Source organism: Oncorhynchus gorbuscha, linkage group LG11 (assembly GCF_021184085.1).
Source record: "Oncorhynchus gorbuscha isolate QuinsamMale2020 ecotype Even-year linkage group LG11, OgorEven_v1.0, whole genome shotgun sequence".
Lineage (NCBI taxonomy): Eukaryota > Metazoa > Chordata > Actinopteri > Salmoniformes > Salmonidae > Oncorhynchus > Oncorhynchus gorbuscha.
The window spans coordinates 63,430,268-63,451,467 of record NC_060183.1 but is presented as its reverse complement, the minus strand read 5'-3'; the positions used below and the strand labels follow the sequence as shown (position 1 = coordinate 63,451,467).

Genomic DNA, 21,200 nt, shown 5'->3' with positions numbered 1-21,200 from the left:
TTCTCTGTAATTGAGAAGAACAAGGCTAAGAGAGAGCTGTCGTGTCTGTAGGCTGGCGTTGACAGACACAGAGACACACACGCACAGTCACAGAGCGCTGGCTCCTCACAATTCCATCATTAAAGGACACATACACACTACACTAGTGAGCACACAAACACACACTGCGCACCAGCTAAAATAATTTTGTGACCCTGAGATTTGAATCATATTCTACTTGACATGTGGCCTTCGCTCCAATTCTTTTACCAATGTAATTCTCTCTCCCTCCCTCTCCCTCTTTCCAGCCCGCTCCTTCATCCTCATCCAACTTTCAAGCTCGCTTTCATGCTGTCAAACAGGATGTTTCTCTTCTCTCGCTTAGTATCACACACTCTTGTGGAGGTTGTCTCCCGGGGGTCTGAGAGGGAGGAAGAATAGGGCCGGGAGCCATCGATGTTCTGACACCCACACACACCTCTGATACACTAATGTCCTCCTCCTACTCCGTACATCACTAATTTGGCATGTGGTTCACTAAGGAGCATTAACTGAATCAATTCGTTCATGTAAAAGTGGATCTTATTCTGAGACTGTGGTTTGATGATATCCTGAGAAGGAGGGTGTAATTGAAGTGAGCTGTCTGTTCATTGAGGGATGGAGCCGTGGCCAAACATTGGACAGTTACTTTTCTGTAAAGCAAAACCTCATTTCTCTCTTCTGTTGGCACTAGCGCAGTTTGTGGAACACTGGTGTGAAATTGTTAGCCAATGTCACCACCTGGTGGACAAAGACTAACTCAACACTTTGGCAGAAAAAAACAACATCTAGGACACAAGTGTGCACACTCTTTAATCAGTAAAATAAGTAATGTAAAGGATGGGAGGGAGCGAAGCTAAGAAATAGAAAAAGTTGATTTTCGGAGAAGAAAGACAGTCTATTCTCAAAGTCAATAAATGTATTCATCTACACTACAAACAAACAAAAAGACAACAAACCATTATGTTATTCTGTAACTACGGGCACAAATGTAAATGTTCTACTCGACAGTGAATTAGATCACTACACACCAGAAAGTTATTATTCATTGTACACCACTTATAAATGCACACACACACATGCAAAGGGTATTCAATCAGATGTCATTCATTTACAATCCTTCAGACACACACATAAGCCTCACACACGTTTATCATTTGATTAACTCAATGACTTGATATTACATTCAGATGCTACTTCTCTGCAGAGTAGCTAATGTTATCAAGCACCTGCGATTTGATACATAGAAGTCATGTAATAGCATGAATGAACACAAATCCATGTTAGCTGCAATGGAAGGGACATAGGGTAACTTTGGGAGAAGAGTGTGCAAACAGTGATATAAAAAATACAATTCTTGGCCATCAGCAGCACTCTTTCACATATCTTCTTTCCTTCTCTCAAAATGCCCACCCCCCCAATTCTCTCTCTAAAAACTGGTCCCCCTTCATCTCCCTCGATCTAAAACAATGCTCTAGACTTTCATAATTCCCAGAACTATTAACTATCAGATCCTCCAGTGATTTCTCATGGGACAGTTGCCTGTGGAACTTTTTATTTGGGAAGGGAGGTCTCTGATGATGACTTGCAACCCCCCCTCTCTGTCCCCCCTCCCGCTCCGGTGCGTCTCGGCGTTCCGTCACAGTATTCAGTCTGTCCTCCGTGCTGGTGACCATACTGGAAGCGGATGCGGAGCTCTCCGACGTGACAGCGAGGCAGGATGTCTGGGATCCACTCGATCACAAAGGGAGTGGGATCCTTCTGATCTCCAGTATACAGTCCTGTGGTGATCACAACAAATCAGATCATTTACATCACACATAGCAGTCCAGCCCAGCTCTCACTCACTCAAACACACAACACACACACACACACACTGACCGACTTGGAGAAAGGTGCGTAGCTCCAGGGGTCGTATGGCCTGGGATCTGTCTGTCCGGCTGTAGCCCTCAGTGGGGTGAGGATGAAGAGGCTCGGGGCAGCGGAACGGAGAGTAGGAACCATCACTGTTCTTCACAAAACTCTGGGTCAACTCCAGGGGCAGCTAGACAGACAGAGGAAGACAGAGAGTGAGAGAAGAATGCATGGTGAGATAGAAAGTCACAGAGTGACTAAGACCAAAACATACCAACACCCTGTGGTAAATACATGACACGAGCTGAAGACCGTGTGAGTGGATGAGATGAATGAGGGAGATGGGGAGGAGTGAAGAAGAGGGAGCTGACCTCTGGGGTGTCGAAGATGCGTTTCACCTGCATCAGGTTGGTGATGTGCCAGGTGTACTTGGGGAAGGAGCCATGGTGCAGATCATCATTCCTCACAAACGCTGACCAAAGAAAACAAAAGATAACAAAACATGTTTCCCTTGTAACTCAGTCTAAAACTGGTGGTTACTTTAGTGTTATGTTTAGTGTTGGGTTAAGGTTTACCTGTAGTTGCATTAGGGTTAGTCTCGTGAGGCCATCTTTCCAAATCTCATCTTCCAATACTTCAGTATTGGATTTTGCATTTGAATGGGAGTGCTGGCTGTTAAAGCTCGCATTTGATTGTCTCAGAGTAAAAATTCAAATTAGTTGTTTTTTCCTAGTTTTGATTGTGCCTCTTTTCCTACCGGTTAGACAACATTTTAGTAGCCTATTCTGCCTTTCTTTTTTGTATCGTATGCTAGTTAGCTTGTTGCAAGTCAGAAAATGTTTTAGAAACATAACCTCTGTTTGGAGCTCCACCCAATCAAAATGTTTGATGGTGGCAATGTGTCACTAGCATTCATCTAGACTCTTTCGGCTGACAAGTTCCCAGGAGTTCGGAACAATGTAAACAAAGCCTGGGTGTCCGAGGCTGTTAGGGTTAGAGTGGGCTCATTTGTAGCGTTATACAGTGAGCTCCAAAAGTATTGGGACAGTGACCATTTTTTGTTGTTGTTTTGGTTCTGTACTCCAGCATTTTAAACGATACAATGACTGTGAGGTTAAGTGCAGACTGTCAGCTTTAATTTGAAGGTATTTTCATCCATATGGTGGGAAACAGTTTAGAAATTATGCCACTTTTGGTACATACTGCGCCCATTTCAGGGGACCAAAAGTATTTGTACCCTCAAATTAAAGCTGACAGTCTGAACATTAACCTCAGAGTCATTGGGTCATTTAAAATCCAAAGTGCTGAAGTACAGAACCAAAACGACAACAAACAAGGGTCACTGTCCCAGTACTTTTGGAGCTCACTATAGTTGAATTCGGGATGGCGTTGGGTTGTGGTTAGGGTTAAGGGTTACCTGAGGTAGCATTAGGCAGCCGTCTCTTCTTGGAGCCCAGGGACAGACGATACTGCAGGGCGTTGAAGAACACATGGGGGATGTGGAACACCAGAGGCTCCGGCTGACCTGGAGACAACAACATCTTTATCATCATCATCAATTAGACAAACACAGAGGCACGGAGGGCTGTGTGTGTGTGTGTGTGTGTGTGTTACCATCAAACTGGTAGTGCATGGTCAGGTGGATCCTCTCTGTAACGCTGGCTAGCCACTGCTGGAAGCCCAGGGTCACCAGGCTCTCATCCACAGGTTGACTGCTCCCTGACACAAACACAAGTCATAATTAATTAAAAGAGATAGAATAATATAATATGACCTTTTAATGCTCAAGAATCTGTGGTTTATTGGAAACCGTTAAGGGGCAGAAAGGCAGTGAGAAAGGCAGTGAGAAAGGCAGTGAGAAAGGCAGTGAGAAAGGCCGTGAGAAAGGCCGTGAGAAAGGCCGTGAGAAAGGCCGTGAGAGACAGAAAGGGAGGACAGATGGACAGGACAGAGGCAGTGGTTAAGACACAGAGCGACAGAGAGAAAGGAGCCAGGCTGCACCTGCGTTCTTGAGCCCAATAGAAACAGGAGCACAATGACCAGGAGGTTTCCTCTGACAAGGCCTCCTCTACCCATCCTACCCCTACCCACCCTACAGGAATACAGCTGAATGGAGGGAGGAGAGAGAAGGAAGGAGGGACTTACAGGGGAAAATGAAGAAGAAAGGAGTGACAGAGGAAAAAGAGGATAGATGATAACAGAGAAGAACACATCGAGAGAAAAAAATTGTGCTCAGGCAGATTTCAAAGCACATAAAAAATATCCTATTTTCATGATGAGGCACTCGCACTTCTATTGGATGAGCAGTGTGATTGACAGGGCAGCTCACCAATGAGGTGCTCTTCCAGGCGGAGTCTCTTGGTTTTGTGAGCGGTGATTGGTTCAGGCAGCTGAGGTGGGCTGGAGCCACAGAGGACTGTGCAGTCAGCATTCTGTTGTATACCTGTAGTACAGATGACAACAGAGTCTCCTACAGGTACTGCAGTGAACACATACATACACCATGAAATATTACACAAAGATCACACACACATCAATCCCTCTCCTAGGGACCTACCATTGGAGCTGTAGTTGAGGAAACCTGTGAACTCTGAGGCCAGTTTCTCGTCGCTGGTGAAGGCGCAAACACAGGCATAGAAGTGGAGGCAGAGGTATGGAGCTGTAGGGCCAGCATCAGCACCAGGCGGAGAGGTGGAGTCAGGTAAGACACCAGAGGAGACGCCACCTGAGGACCCTCTCACCTCCCCATTCCCATTCTGGGAGGTTTCCACGGCCACTCTTCCCCCTGCCGTACCTCCTCTGACACCCCCTTGACAGGAACACTGAAACACAGCCCCCTCTCTGACCTTCCCCTTCCCCTTCCCCCCAACAGCAGACCCCCCCGCGCCTACAGTTAGGTGCAGCAGCCCCAGAGGATGACTTGGTCCACTGTGACATTTCACCACCAGAGTATCTTTGTTCACCCGCTGAACCAGGGGTCCCGGGGACTCAGTAGCCAACCTCCAGAGCTCTTCCCTGGCCTCGGCTGAGGCCTGAAGCCCCTCCAGGATAGAGCTCTTCAGGGGGAGAGGGGTGGCCTGCACCTGGCACTCCATGGCCTGCTTCACGTGGACACAGGGAGTGACGGAGTTAGACACGCCATGCTTGGTGGGGGGGTTGGTCAGAACAGCTACCTGCTGTGACTGGCTCTGGCCTGACCTTTGACCGTTGGCATGGCGGCAGGTGGGCAGGAAGCAGCGGCCCATGTTGACCCGGGTCAGCAGAGTCGCCCCTTCACTCGTGGCAATGGCCGTATCCGTGGGGACAAGCTCTATGAAGCCCCGCTGTGTTGCAGCCGCTCCCACCCCTCTCACTCGCTGACAGACAGAGAACACCTGCGCACCTCCACCTGAGGATTCACCACATCTTCCTTCATCTCCCTCTTCATCTTCCCCTCCTCCGTCAATCACCACCCGCACCACCTCCATTGCTCCTCTCTTGGCCCCTCTGCCTCCCCCCACAGCCCCCCCATCTCTGAAGACAATTCCACAAGCCTTGTTCTTGCAGCTGAGCCCACGGGTGCCGTTGAAAACGCCACACTGGGGACACTTCCTGATCCCTCGTAAGGTGGGCTTTCCCAGATTGGACAGAAAGGAGGGGTTGGTGCTGGTAGCAGTCTTCTTGCTACTCTCTCTCTGCTTTGAGCAAAGGTTGTGGGGTGTAGGGGCAACCACCGATGCAGGAGGTGAGGTTACTGCCACACCAGACTCCATTTGGGCAGCCGGTCTCCACTGGCAGTTGGCCTGAAGTCTGGAAGACAGAGTAGGTCTGAAAAGAGAACAGATACAGCCTGATCTAATTTCAGCAAGTAGATATTACTGTAATCAATGTGATCAAAAAATAACTTAGGCCATTATACAATCTTTTGTTCCAGTCAAGCCTTTGTAGGTCTTTTTCGCGTTTCCTTATGTAACCAGAAATAAGTGTTTTTTTTAATACAAAATATAACAAATAATTTATCATTAAAAAAACGGTTACTTTTCAACACATGTAACACATGTAACTTTGATAAGAAAGGAATAGAAAAGCCAATTTATGTAGGATGACATTGTTCCTGAAGTGAACAATAACATGTAAAATGCGTCCATAATTATACCAGACGCATCGCAATCTACTGCTCCACGCCTGTGTTTGAACCTTGATTGGTTACAGCTGAATGCATACCTGTGTTTTTTTCACTACCTATAATCCTGGTGCTGTATGGTCGTTCCAGTTTTCATACACAAACCTCCTCTTCTCCTCGACCGTCGCCATTCCTCCTTACATCCGTGTCTCCGCATTGCGCCTGTAACGAGCATCCTGATTGGGTAGGGTATTGGACAATGACTTATACATAAAGTAGATGTTTCATTCACCGCACGTCCATCTTGGTACTCCCCCCACGGTTGTAAAATAGTAATGTCGTATTTTTGAAAGCACTAACTCCACAGATAGCAAAGATCTATTACTAGCTCATTGTTCTAACTCCACAAAGGTTCACTGGACAAAGCCTATGCGGAAATGAATGGTGTTTTTGGATATATGCTGAAAATAAATGTGGTGGTAAAAACAGGTTTAAACCATACTCTCATGGAACTAGTATTACTATAGAACGTCGGTTATGTAATAATAACCCCAACATGTCCGTTTTTTCAGTGGACGATTAGGAGGGGATTAGTTTTACCAAACTGCCCTGTAATTTTGGGGTGTTTTCTCATTCTCAGTTGACCATTATGACGGAAACTCAGATGCTCTTCTAGGCGTGAAGATATTTCAAATGTCTAGGGATAACCTAATATTTGCTTCATGGCCTTCAGTTCGGAGAAAGTCCAAAAATAAAAATGCATATCAATAGTAACCATAAACGGTAACCTATGCAGACCTGACGTAGTTAGCAATGTATCAATTTATTGGCACAATATCGTCCACTTCATATTTTAGAAGAGAAGTATGGCACTAGAAAGGTTTATATGTGACAAAACAGATCATTCATCTGTAGGCCAGTGCATAGCGCTTTGTTTTAAGCATAAATGTGCTCCCCATGTTCATACCCAAACTGGGTGCAGCACCAGTTAAACTCTGTAATAATCCCTACAAACACAGGGATGACGATTCGCCCGGGATAAATATCAGAAGTACTTGGAGTTTGCCGAAAAACAGTAGGTTTTTACGGCTGGGGTAATAACCTTCCGGACAAATAAAAATGACTGACATGGCAGTTCGGACAAAACTAAATTAGTGATGTGGTGATTCGTGCTCGTGGACATCATTACATTACCTGAGCTCCCCAGTAAAAATGTATTATGTTCGAATATGGCTTTATAAGATCTTATACATTTTGTTCTAGGATAATCTTCATCAGATGTCACCTTTTTTTGTTAATTTTGAAGCATTTATGTAATTTTAAAAAGCACATAAGGGCTTCATAATTCAAAAAGGGCAGGTTAACTTGACATCTCATAGAACAAAAGGTATATAATCTCTTAAACTAGTGATAACCTTAGACCTTATTTTCGGCATTTATCCCCAAAACCCTATTCTTTCCCCATTCATTTTTCGCTGAATGAACCAGAGGTAACTAATTTCCGGGTTTTAGGACTACAAACTGGCGAGCTCTATAGAAATGCATGTATTTATTACAGACACCTTCATTCAAATGCTTTTAAATTGTGAGCTATACATAAAAATATAAAAGTCCATATGTTTTTGGTCAATGTTAGTTTTGTTGTCATTCTGCCCCTGAACAAGGAAGTTAACCCACTGTTCCCAGTCATTGTAAATACGAATTTGTTCTCAAATTACTTGCCTAGTTAAATAAAGGTCAAATTAAAAAATGCATTCCTATGGAGGACTGCTCCTACTGGGGAGTGCAAATATGGCTGACCAGTGGCTTCAAAGCCACTCAAATGGTCACTACATAGCATCAGCAATACAATGTTTGTTGCCACGTTCACATGCTATTCAGATCTAGATAGCAAGTCGGAAATGTCCCAAGTTATCTGGTTGGCGTGTTCAACCAGTTAGTAAATCGGATATTTCCGACTAGCAAGTGAAGGCAGCGTATATACATTACTGGTGTTACTGTATATACATTACTGGCCGAGATGAAAGGCCTTTTCAGAGAAGAGAATCAAGTGACATGTAGTTTCTATGGTTGTTCATACCTGTAGATCAGAAATTCAAACACAGCTTGGGTCAAGTGTATGTAATGTATGTAGGCCCGACCTGCTCTTGTAATTCCAGTTTCTGTTACTTACAAAACTTGTTATTGACAAAAATCTATGGATCTGAATACTACAAGGAAAGCTCATTGTAAACAAAAAAAAAGCATTTCGTTGTAAGACTGGACCACCTCTCACAATACTCTCAACTCAAGCCTGTAAAAACACAGTAACAAAAAGTGTGATGGAGATAGAAATATGATCCGTTTCTGCAAGCAATGTTTATAAGCATCAGCATTTTAATGGGACAAAGCAAGAACACATTATAGCATCAGCAACATAACCCCACCCCCAAAACATAAGGTCTATCCTTAGGCACTGCCTACTCTATGATAAATTGGTTGGTTAAAATTAAATTAACTCAAAGTAAGGCAACACAATGTGTCTCATCCAACTGTATTATTTAAACAACTCCATGGGGGGGGGGGGGGCACAGTGCAAAATTATGATCCATTCAAGTTTCATTTTTTACGTTTGATAACTATTTACTACTTTGTCATAAAAAAACACCAAAAAGTTCAATATTTAGGTTGTATACACAGAATAACTTTCATTCTACATGACTTTTCAGTATAGATCATTTTTGCACTGCCGTTCGCTCTCCTCGGGCCCCTGGAAGAATCTAATGTTGCACTGTCCCTACATTGTAATGGACCAGCATTTAGCAGTGATGCTAATATGCCCCAGTCTAGTTTAAATCCCCAGCCCTGGCCGTCAAAAAGCAAGCAAGCTTCCATAATTAACATGAGGTTTCTTCCTCTTTGTACAGCGTCAGAACAGTTGAACAGACTTTGTTTGGTTATTTACATACAAAACAGTATACGTACGTACGCCCTCCTAAAACAAAAGTTTCAACAGGAAAAAAGTGGAATGCAAAACAATTCAAAATACCTAGAATTTGTGTAACATCAAATTTTGTGAAAAGGTAACTAAGTAATAGTATTGTGCAATATTTGTCTGCCTTTAAAAGAAAGAAGAACAGTGGCAGTAATCCCTGCAATTGTTTCTTAGTTGAGATATTGAGATTTAAAAAAATACAACAGTTGACATCCATTTGATTCGTTTTTTATAAACATAAAAAACAAAAAAAGGTTCTTACATTTCACATGATTCCATGGAGTCATTGATTTAAACATTTCTTTAAAATGACAGTCCCAAAAAAACAAAACAAAAAGGCAAAGCTCGTTTCTTAACGATATCAGCAGTGGAAATCGTTCAAAACAAACCAACGAGAAAAAGCAAATCCAAAATATGTCTTTTATCATTTAATAGTACTTTAATTAAAAATGGCATAGTCCTTTTTGATTCATGAGTCAGTTGTAGGGTGTGTGTACGCATGTATACAGTACCAGTCAAAAGTTCAAACACCTACTCATTCCAGTTGTTTTTTGTTTGTTTGACTATTTTCTGCATTGTAGACTAGTGAAGACATCAAAACTATGAAATAACACATTTGGAATCATGTAGGAAGCAATAAAAAAAAGTGTTAAAGAACACATATTTTACATTTTTCAAATTAGCTACCCTTTGCTTTGATGACAGCTTTGCACGCTCTTGGCATTCTCTCAACCAGCTTCATGAGGTAGTCACCTGGAATAAATTTCAATTAAGAGGTGTGCCTTGTTAAATTAATTTGTGGAATTTCTTTCCTTCTAAATGCCTTTCAGCCAATCAGTTGTGATGTGACTAGGTAGGGGTGGTATACAGAAGATAACCCTATTTGGTAAAAGACAAAGTCCATATTATGGCTAGAAAAACACAAATAAGCAAAGAGAAATGACAGTCCATCATTACGTTAAGACATGGTCAGTCAATGCGGAAAATTTCAAGAACTTTGAAAGTTTCTTCAAGTGCACTCGCAAAAACCATCCAGCGCTATGATGAAACTGACTCTCTTGAGGACCGTCAGAGGAATGGTTGACCCAGAATTACCTCTGCTACTGAGGATACGTTTATTAGTTACCAGCCTCAGAAATTGCATCCCAAATAAATGCTACACAGTGTTCAAGTAACAGACATCAACTGTTCAGAGGAAACTGTGTGAATCAGACCTTCATGGTCCAATTGCTGCAAAGAAACTACTACTAAAGGACACCAATAAGAAGAGACTTGCTTGGGCCAAGAAACACGACCAATGGACATGAGACCGGTGGAAATCTTTACTTTGGTCTGATGAGTCCAACTTAGATTTTTGGATCCAACAGCAGTGTCTTTGTGAGACTCAGAGTAGGTTAACGGATGATCTCTGCATGTGTGGTTCCCCTGTGAAGTATGGAGGACGAGGTGTGATGGTGCTTTGCTGGTGACACTGTCTGATTTATTTAGAATTCAAGGCACATTCTGCAGCGATACGCCGTCCCTTCTGGTTTGCGCTTATAGGGACTAAGTTGTTTTAAACAGGAAAACCTCAAAACACCTCCAGGCTGTGTAAGGGCTATTTGACCAGGAAGGAGAGTGATGAGTGCTGCATGAGATGACCTGGATTCTACAATCACCCGACCTCAACCCAATTGAAATAGTTTGGGATGAGTTGGACCGCAGAGTGAAGGAAAAGCAGCCAAGTGCTCAGCATGTGGGAACTCCTTCAAGAATGTTGGAAAAGCATTCCTCATGAAGCTGGTTGAGAGAATGCCAAGAATGTGCAAAGCTGTAAAGGTAAATGGTGTCTAATTTGAACAATCTCAAATATAAAAATGTATTTTGATTTGTTTAACACTTTTTTTTGGTTACTACATGATTCCATGTGTGTTATTTCATAGTTTTGATGTCTTTACTATTATTCTACAATCTAGAAAATAATACAAATAAAGAAAAACACTGGAATAAACTTTTTACTGGTACTGTATACACACACACACACGTGTGTATCTTATATACCAGGACTGGGCAACTCTATCGCCAATGACACACACAAGCGTTTCCTCCTCTTCTCCACCATAAAACTTACATGTAAAAACCAGGTTGGGTGGGGGGGACGGACAGGGGAACCCCCCCCCTCCCCGTCATAGAGTTCTTAATCATGTTGTAAAAGACAGGGCACATGTTGGCCCCCCCACCCCCTGTATAGGATCCCTGTTGTGGAGGGTAGGAGGACGACTCTGGGCCGCCAGGCCAACGCTGATCAGTGGGTGTGGTAGCCAGCGGTGCCCATGCCGGACTGGTTGGCCAGCACAGTCCCATTGACTCCCTGTCCAGACTCCACCACACCACCATTACTGACGGCTCCCACGCCCGTCCACCCAGCACCCGCCTGTAAATGGCTACACAGAGACAACATGGAGGTTAGAGGATAGGTGAAGGATGGGGAGAGAAAGGTGTAAACCCAAAATCGGTGATGGTTAAAGGGCAGGAGGGTAAAGGTCATGAGAGGGATGAAGAGAGAGAGAGAGAGCAACGACATGAACAAGAAGTTCAGATTGATCTTCAAGGGCCACTAATGTTAAACAAGTCTCCTCCCAACATCTGGCCTGCATTTCCTTCAAACACCTTGTTCCCTTCCCTCTAGGAGTCCACGAGTACTCACTTGAATCCCTGCTGGTTCCAGGCCTGTCCATAGACTCCGTAGGTGGGTACCTGCCACCCATTTGGGACGTATTGGCCAATCTGCTGGGCGTTACCGTACCACTGGGCATACTGGCCGTAGGGCTGAGCTGCAAAACCTATTTTGTTCTGCTGTGGAGACAACACTTAGGGTTCAAACTATGTAATTGATCAACTATTGGATCAAAATGGGTCTACTATGTTTTTCTGTTTACTTAGATAGCCCACTTTACTCTGTGCTTATGGGCAACTGCTACATCAAGCCCCTAAAGCTAAGCATGTAGATATGTTATTACACGTGTATATCGTAGATATGTTATGACACGTGTACATCATATCCATGTGTATATCATATCCATGTCATTACACATGCATTATACCACCTAAGAGAGTGTAAAGGATGTTGTATGAGAAAGGAAGTGCTGTTACCTGTGGTCTTACCTGAGGCATCTGTACCTGCTGCATGGGGCTGACCATGTCTGTGGTTTCTTTCCCCCAGTAACACTTCACCACGTGACCATCTATGGACGTCCCGTTCACTGACACTATGGCGTGGGCCGCTCCCTCGTGGGAGTTGAACCTATACCAGGGAGAGACGCAGGTGAGAGGAAAATCTCCCGAACAACTTCAAGGTCACCATCAGGGCTCTTCCCATCGAACTAGAGATGCAGACACCTGGTCAGCAGTGAAAAGTTCCACGTTTTCACCTGGAGATGACCAGGTTTTACTGTGATTCTGGGTTACTCTGTGGGAATACGGGATTCTGGAACAGTGTATTCTGTAGACAATGTGCATGGACTTACCTCACAAATGAGTAGCCTTTGTCTGGGAAAACTCTGATCTCCATGATCTGACCGAAGGGGGTGAAGGTCTGCCTCATCAGTTGCTCTGGAAACAAGGTACATCAGTAAGGATGGGGTCACCAATGACATCACACATTCCATCTAAATAACCTGCAAGTTATGTTGTGACTTCCAAGGTACAGATTGTCTTGAGGTTCTGACCTGTGAGGCCTGTTGTGACACCTCCACAGTAGACGGTACAGTTGCTGGGACTGGACTGGTTCACAACCTCTTCAAACGACAGGTGTTTGGTGTTTGCTGCTCCACGGGGGAGAAGGTTGATTTAAAACACGAATGAAAAAAATCTGCCAATTTTTTTTCATATATTTTCCCCCAAATTCAGATGCCAGCAGGTGTGCGCGCGAGTCCTTCTTTAGACTGTTGTGTCTAACTCACTCTCGTAGGTGGCTTTGGGCGCAGGGGGCTTCCTGGTGGCCCAGTTAGTCCTGATCTGCCGTCCTCCCAACCACTGACCTCCCATCTGTTGGATGGCATTCTCTGCATCCTACACAAAAAGGCATACCATTTATTATGCATAGTGATCGTAATAATGGTGTAACATAGAATCTAAATCTCGTCTTCACCCATGTAAACTCAATAGCTCAAAGTGACTAAACATTGCTGGGTGACGTCTGAGGGGGGACACAAAAAAGGAATGGAGCCTCACACTGCTGCGATGCTAATGATTTCTTGCAAGCCACAAACCCCAGATGCAGCACAGTAAGTGGAAGTTGGGAGGGGGCGGGCACTCACCCATTTGTTGAAGAAGGACACAAAGCCATAGCCTTTAGATTTGCCAGTGGCCATGTCTTTCACCACTCGAGCATCACTGTGGACAGAGACAACAGGAAGTTATGGCCTCTGCCAACTGATCCATCTGTGTTTCTAGGAAACTTTTCCTTGCCACCAACTAACTGGGTTTCTGTCCAGGGAGGTTTCGGCCCCACGTTGCTGTAAAGCACTGGATGATAAGTATGTTACCAAGAAGTGCTGTGATTAGTATTTCATTCGCTGCTTGATGAGAGACATACTCCAAAAAGACCTGTAGAGAACAGATTTTACAAATGAATGCTGCGAATACAGCTTGTTCTCGTGTTCAATCAATAACATTCACGATTGAAGGAACATATCTTTGTCGTGTTTTTGAATAAGCATAACCAAGATAACTGGGGTAGAGAGAGAGAGAAAACAGAACAACTGGGGTAGAGAGAGACAAACAGAGAACAACTGGGGTAGAGAGAGACAAACAGAGAACAACTGGGGTAGAGAGAGACAAACAGAGAACAACTGGGGTAGAGAGAGAGAAACAGAGAACAACTGGGGTAGAGAGAGAGAAACAGAGAACAACTGGGGTAGAGAGAGAGAAACAGAGAACAACTGGGGTAGAGAGAGAGAAACAGAGAACAACTGGGGTAGAGAGAGAGAAACAGAGAACAACTGGGGTAGAGAGAGAGAAACAGAGAACAACTGGGGTAGAGAGAGAGAGAGAACAAAACAGAGAACAACTGGGGTAGAGAGAGAGAAACAGAGAACAACTGGGGTAGAGAGAGAGAAACAGAGAACAACTGGGGTAGAGAGAGAGAAACAGAGAACAACTGGGGTAGAGAGAGAGAAACAGAGAACAACTGGGGTAGAGAGAGAGAAACAGAGAACAACTGGGGTAGAGAGAGAGAAACAGAGAACAACTGGGGTAGAGAGAGAGAAACAGAGAACAACTGGGGTAGGTAGAGAGAAACAGAGAACAACTGGGGTAGGTAGAGAGAAACAGAGAACAACTGGGGTAGGTAGAGAGAAACAGAGAACAACTGGGGTAGAGAGAGAGAAACAGAGAACAACTGGGGTAGAGAGAGAGAAACAGAGAACAACTGGGGTAGAGAGAGAGAAACAGAGAAACAGAGAACAACTGGGGTAGAGAGAGAGAGAAACAGAGAACAACTGGGGTAGAGAGAGAGAAACAGAGAACAACTGGGGTAGAGAGAGAGAAACAGAGAACAACTGGGGTAGAGAGAGAGAAACAGAGAACAACTGGGGTAGAGAGAGAGAAACAGAGAACAACTGGGGTAGAGAGAGAGAAACAGAGAACAACTGGGGTAGAGAGAGAGAAACAGAGAACAACTGGGGTAGAGAGAGAGAAACAGAGAACAACTGGGGTAGAGAGAGAGAAACAGAGAACAACTGGGGTAGAACAAGAGAGAGAAACAGAGAACAACTGGGGTAGAGAGAGAGAAACAGAGAACAACTGGGGTAGAGAGAGAGAAACAGAGAACAACTGGGGTAGAGAGAGAGAAACAGAGAACAACTGGGGTAGAGAGAGAGAAACAGAGAACAACTGGGGTAGAGAGAGAGAAACAGAGAACAACTGGGGGGAGAGAGAAACAGAGAACAACTGGGGTAGAGAGAGAGAAACAGAGAACAACTGGGGTAGAGAGAGAGAAACAGAGAACAACTGGGGTAGGGAGAGAGAAACAGAGAACAACTGGGGTAGGGAGAGAGAAACAGAGAACAACTGGGGTAGGGAGAGAGAAACAGAGAACAACTGGGGTAGGGAGAGAGAAACAGAGAACAACTGGGGTAGGGAGAGAGAAACAGAGAACAACTGGGGTAGGGAGAGAGAAACAGAACAACTGGGGTAGGGAGAGAGAAACAGAACAACTGGGGTAGAGAGAGAGAAACAGAGAACAACTGGGGTAGAGAGAGAGAAACAGAGAACAACTGGGGTAGGGAGAGAGAAACAGAGAACAACTGGGGTAGGGAGAGAGAAACAGAGAACAACTGGGGTAGGGAGAGAGAAACAGAGAACAACTGGGGTAGGGAGAGAGAAACAGAGAACAACTGGGGTAGGGAGAGAGAAACAGAGAACAACTGGGGTAGGGAGAGAGAAACAGAACAACTGGGGTAGGGAGAGAGAAACAGAACAACTGGGGTAGAGAGAGAGAAACAGAACAACTGGGGTAGAGAGAGAGAAACAGAGAACAACTGGGGTAGGGAGAGAGAAACAGAGAACAACTGGGGTAGGGAGAGAGAAACAGAGAACAACTGGGGTAGGGAGAGAGAAACAGAGAACAACTGGGGTAGGGAGAGAGAAACAGAGAACAACTGGGGTAGAGAGAGAGAAACAGAGAACAACTGGGGTAGAGAGAGAGAAACAGAGAACAACTGGGGTAGGGAGAGAGAAACAGAGAACAACTGGGGTAGGGAGAGAGAAACAGAGAACAACTGGGGTAGAGAGAGAGAAACAGAGAGAGAAACAGAGAACAACTGGGGTAGAGAGAGAGAAACAGAGAACAACTGGGGTAGAGAGAGAGAAACAGAGAACAACTGGGGTAGAGAGAGAGAAACAGAGAACAACTGGGGTAGAGAGAGAGAAACAGAGAACAACTGGGGTAGAGAGAGAGAAACAGAGAACAACTGGGGTAGGGAGAGAGAAACAGAGAACAACTGGGGTAGGGAGAAACAGAGAACAACTGGGGTAGGGAGAAACAGAGAACAACTGGGGTAGGGAGAAACAGAGAACAACTGGGGTAGGGAGAAACAGAGAACAACTGGGGTAGGGAGAAACAGAGAACAACTGGGGTAGGGAGAAACAGAGAACAACTGGGGTAGGGAGAAACAGAGAACAACTGGGGTAGGGAGAAACAGAGAACAACTGGGGTAGGGAGAAACAGAGAACAACTGGGGTAGGGAGAAACAGAGAACAACTGGGGTAGGGAGAAACAGAGAACAACTGGGGCAGGGAGAAACAGAACTGGGGCAGAGAGAAACAGAGAACAACTGGGGTAGGGAGAAACAGAGAACAACTGGGGTAGAGAGAAACAGAGAACACTCACGATATCCTCCCAAAGGGGGCGAAAGCAGCCTTGATGTCATCCGTGGTGATTTCAGGACTGAGGTCTCCAACGAAGACATGGAAGTGATCTGAACGCAAACAGAACCATGTGTATAAAACATTTTTGAAGATGACAAAAAGTCAACTCATTTTAGGCAGCCATGCTAACGATTATTGGAATAATCTTGGATAACACAAGTGTGCTCTAAATGCCCCATACACAAAGTCTAGCCACATTTCCATGCTTTATATAGGCACTACTCCTTTAACACAGTTAGGTACAGTGCATGTCAAAGTATAGAGATAGTACTCAGTACTCACTGCTTGTGTCTTTCTTCTGGCTGCTAGGGGTTGTGGCCCAGTTCACCTTGACCTCCTAAAGAAGAGATGGAAAGAGAAAAAGATAGAGGGGGATGGAAAGAGGGGTGAAAAGCAAGCCTTACTTGTACAGCACGCGTCTGTCAGCCTGTTAGAGGTCTTGTTGTAGTCACACCAGTGATAGAGGGAAAGCCTGGTCACACTCAGACTACGTCACAATTCAGTCTCACCGTCTAATCAATCAAATTTGGAACAAAACGTCTAGGAAGTTAAAAAAAGGTCCAAATAACAAGGGACTTACAAACAAGTGAATTTTACGAACTTGTATTACTCCTCAAATGGTCCTTCAATACCTGTTGAGGATAAAATATTTTCAACTGAATGTGTCTTTAAAGATATAAATAGTATTATTTGGATTCTTTATGCAAAGGATTTTTGCAAAAGAACACATTGTACAGAAAAATAGGGGTAGAAGTATAGGAGTGTTATTTGAAACCGGTCAATGGGGGACACTACTTAGAAAGATTACACAACCCAACCAGGTTTAAAGTCATTGGACATGCTGCCAATAATAATAGCCTATGCCAAGTTGTCTTCTGAGCATGAAACTGTACATGGGTGATGTCCAGAAGCTATTTCTACCAGTAGGATTAAATAGTGTGTAGAAAAGTAAGCCTATTAGCTACAACCAATCTGGGATGGCCAGGGTCAGGTGGCAAGGGTGCCCAATCAGTAGCTAGCAAAAAATAAATAAATCCATAACATCTTATCAACAGGAGTTTCATAGTGTTTGAATTCAAGTGCAATCCGCCGTCCACGCTCCTTCATTCAGTATCTCCCCCAGGTCAAATGAACCAGACGTTTCATTTACATTGCGAGATGCGCTGGCTTCAAACCCAAATGAATGGGAAAGATTGTAATATGACTGAATTCGAAGGTGCCAATGTCAAACTTCCCCATTAATTAGAGATTGAGGCCTGCAGATTGATCCAAATTTTTTTTTTTTTATGTCATCTACACAACATTTGTGTGGAATATGTAGTCTTATCTGGGCTATCATTAGACATGTGAGGAATGGAGACAGATTTCAGGGTGAAGAACAAAGTAGCCTACCGTTGTAAGGAATGCTGCAAGACCATTCAAATGTAGCCTACTTATATTTAAAAAATAATAATAAATTCTGGTGTTGCGGTATTATTGCTAACTGAGGAAACATTCCATGCATGTCATACTCCCTGGTGTTTAATGTCAACTGTTGAGATTGACCTGATAACATGATTCAGTGTGATACCCAGTCAATGAGACTCAGTCCCAAATCAACCCCACCCCTAACCATTCCTTATAGGGCAGCCATATTGCTTGCGCCAATCTGACCTTTCCAGTCCTACATAAAGTAGGCCAACCTTCTCCTCCTTCCCCTCCCCAAGCAGACCCAACCAGACTCACCCTGTAGATACGATAGCTTACCTTACCCATTATTTTACGACCATTCATGGCTGCGAGTGACGAGGCAGCGTGCCTGTGTTCGTAGAACTCCACAAAGCAGTATGGGTCATTACCTGCCGTCTGGAGGGGAACAGGGGACAGGATCAGGGACTTCACCTTTGACACCAGACCTGCCCACCGTTTCATCCTACCCTTGTGAAATGTCGGTCTAGTTGAGTCTCCCTCCTTAAATAAGAATTTGTTACTAACTGACATGCCTAATTAAATAAAAACAATTAAAATGTAAAGCATTTTATACTCCAGTTAGCCTATACAAATAAAATCCATTATCATTCATCATCATTTACAGATTGGCCAAAACAATCTTCCCTCTATTTAGCTTGACAGACTCAATGTAAATCAATACCAGAAGAAAGACTCGCAACAGTACAATGTGTTCTTAAACTGGCAGCTGACTATTACTGGTCAAAGCTATTCTGTCTAATTTGGCTAGTGAGTCCTGGGTCACTTTCAGTGGGTGCCAGATAAAGCAAGTGTGTAGGACAGACATCCCTCTGTCATGTAGAACAGTGAATTGTGTGGTCATATTTGTTTTTCTTTAGGCTTCATACATTAAATTCCTATCTGCAATGTGTTGCAGACCACTGAATAGGCCCCTAGTCATGGTCGGCGCTCAGTAGGGACAAAACTAGAGAAAATGTTTTTGAAGCAGTGGTACCCCTCTCAACGAGTGCAAATACAGATGGGACGTTAAACCGAAAATGATCGTCACAGACCATACCAATCACTTATCGCAGGCATTTTTCTGATATTGTTCATTAAGATAAGTAGCATATACAAGATAAATGTGAAGTTTGAAATCAAATAAATTATCTAATATGGGTGATTGTTAATGGGACAATTGGTGCCTAGAACCATCAAACTAGTAGTAGTAGTTTAAATGATAATTTACAAAAACTGCAGTGCACATTAATATTATAAACTTATTATAAATCCTATTCATTGCCATCACCACAACTCAGGCAATTTATTGCAATATGGATTTTGTCCATAACGCCCAGCTCCAAGTCTAATCATAATGCTCTTTTTGTTTTTCCATTTCAAAACATTCTCTCCCATTTGTTCTGACTAAACATGGTGCAGTGGTAAGTAATTCTGAGTTGAATCTGATTGGAGAAGGTTCATTCCTAGCCAATATTTAGGACTTACGTCTACTATCATTTTACAGCTCTTGCAGGGGCCGATCTGTCCAAACAGCTGCATGATGAGGGCTTCAGTCACATCCCGGGACAGGTTCCCAACATACCTGCAGCACAGTGACAACACATCAGCATGGACACCCTGGGTTCAACTCGGCAAACATAAGATACTCCGAATGCTCCACTTACCTGATAGTCACGGAAGTGTGGTTGTGAAGATCTGGATTTAAAATGGATAGTTCACCACCATCGACAAAGTACAGCGGTATAAACCGTCTGGAATTGTTTATTATTTTGGGGTGAACTATCCCTTTAACTCAGTGTATTCCACCTCACAGCTAACAATTAAGATATTAAAATGGATACCAGCCCATGCAAGGCACCATATAGCAACAGTGGCCACATGAAGACAACTGAGGTGAAACTGAAACCATAACATAAGGCAGTGCCATACAAAACCAAACAAGTAACGTTAGTCGGCTTTGTTTGGAAAGTAGACACCTGGCTTTTACAGCTACTGAACATAATATTTGCAACATTCTCAAGACAGATTATGTTACTGTCGCAGTTTGTGTCTAACGCGAGAAAAACTAACACAAATGTATAGAGTAAGTAATATTCAGTTAGAATTGACTAAATTAGGCGGCCTAGGCCCCAGAATCTGGGCATCCGAGATGACTAGGCCGCGCTTTTACATTGCATTCAACAATTTCTATATGTGCATTATCATGCATGGCCAGTGTCGTAGTTGCAACTAACACATTCATGTTAGCTAGCTGGCATACCCAATCTGAATCTCAGATTTGTAGAGGTATGGTAGGTAGTTAGCCAACAGCAACAGATAACACATTGATGTCCGACTATGATTGATCATTGATGTATGCCGAGCAGTGTAGGTATAGCTAGATAGCCAACTTTAGCAGTTAGGTTGTGCTTTCTTGAATACTGTCTGGACACCGGTGTAGAAATATAACGTTTTAAGGCTGACGACAACAGCATTGTTCAGCATGATACTGAAGCTAATTTAGAGGCCCGGCATGCTGTCGACAAGAGTTAGTAAGCAAGATATCTAGTTATCCTGCTAATCATGCGAACGTTAGTCTTCCTCAAATATGACATTACCAAAATATGCTAAATGTACATTTAACACCAATAGGCGAACAAGAACATCACAATATCTCTAAATGTTGAGATCTAAAAAGGCGGCTTTAGAGACAATTATGCAAGTTGCAACAATGTTCTCTCTTCTACAGCATAGGTGGCTACAGTGCCTTTGTCTTTAAAAAATGGACACGTCTGACATGTTAGTTAACTAGCCTATTAGCCAGTGCATTTCCATCATAAACCCAGTGGGCTGGCTCAGTCCTAGCTAGCTAATAAACAGGGGGGGGGGTAGAGAAATGACTGACATGATTATTATGAACCACATCATATGAAAATGCAATTGACACATAAGACCGATGCACTGATACTTGAAATAAATGGTAATTCCCTAGCTAATAGCGTGCCGCTATTCATACATACAGGGTCTTGGGTGTTTCGTCGTCCATCATATTTTCCGACCGAGGTTGAGATCGAACCCTGAGAGAAAAATCCACGTGTGTCGTATTCTATGATGACCTTGGATTCTTGCTCCTTTACCCTATTTTGCTGATGTCCACTGAGCAATATCCAAAAATGTTTTAATGCGCAGTAAATCGCTCCGCCGCCCCTGCTAACTTCAATTATGAACAATAGAAAAGCGACATAAAATGGCGGAGAAAGAGAGCGGATATACGGCATCGCTAAGGTATAGCATCGCATGCGCACTGTGGCTTTGGTGAAAGTACTGGCAGGACGGCGCAATGACCAAAATAAGACTTGTAATGCAACGATTGATTAACAGTAACATTTGATTTGTGCTATGGATGGCATGTTG

General features: G+C 43.7%; 2 protein-coding genes across 9 annotated transcripts; both read right to left on the bottom strand.

Moving 5' to 3' along the window:
* Positions 1-807: 807 nt before the first annotated feature.
* On the bottom strand, positions 808-6,200 carry lg11h2orf42 (linkage group 11 C2orf42 homolog). 5 transcript variants are annotated; one of them, XM_046368257.1, is made up of 8 exons: positions 6,076-6,200; positions 4,430-5,679; positions 4,202-4,315; positions 3,487-3,591; positions 3,290-3,397; positions 2,244-2,344; positions 1,900-2,062; positions 808-1,799 (listed from the first exon to the last, which is right to left on the bottom strand). In XM_046368257.1, exons 2-8 carry the CDS (start codon positions 5,622-5,624, stop codon positions 1,573-1,575), a joined length of 2,013 nt encoding a protein of 670 aa, XP_046224213.1. In that variant the 5' UTR covers positions 5,625-5,679; positions 6,076-6,200; the 3' UTR covers positions 808-1,572. The 5 variants fall into 5 exon arrangements, with proteins under 5 accessions (XP_046224213.1, XP_046224214.1, XP_046224210.1 ...); XM_046368258.1 differs by having other exon boundaries at positions 4,430-5,661; positions 6,076-6,191; XM_046368254.1 differs by having other exon boundaries at positions 6,094-6,180.
* A 4,140-nt stretch (positions 6,201-10,340) lies between these two features.
* On the bottom strand, positions 10,341-21,065 carry LOC124049098 (nucleolysin TIA-1-like). 4 transcript variants are annotated; one of them, XM_046370442.1, is made up of 12 exons: positions 20,807-21,065; positions 19,293-19,389; positions 18,105-18,203; positions 16,641-16,695; positions 16,321-16,408; positions 13,247-13,322; positions 12,890-12,998; positions 12,656-12,751; positions 12,455-12,539; positions 12,081-12,231; positions 11,635-11,783; positions 10,341-11,371 (listed from the first exon to the last, which is right to left on the bottom strand). In XM_046370442.1, the coding sequence occupies exons 1-12, from the start codon at positions 20,833-20,835 to the stop codon at positions 11,233-11,235; spliced, it is 1,173 nt and encodes a 390-aa protein (XP_046226398.1). In that variant the 5' UTR covers positions 20,836-21,065; the 3' UTR covers positions 10,341-11,232. The 4 variants fall into 4 exon arrangements, with proteins under 4 accessions (XP_046226398.1, XP_046226399.1, XP_046226400.1 ...); XM_046370443.1 differs by having other exon boundaries at positions 11,635-11,780; XM_046370444.1 differs by having other exon boundaries at positions 12,093-12,231.
* Between the last annotated feature and the right edge of the window lie 135 nt (positions 21,066-21,200).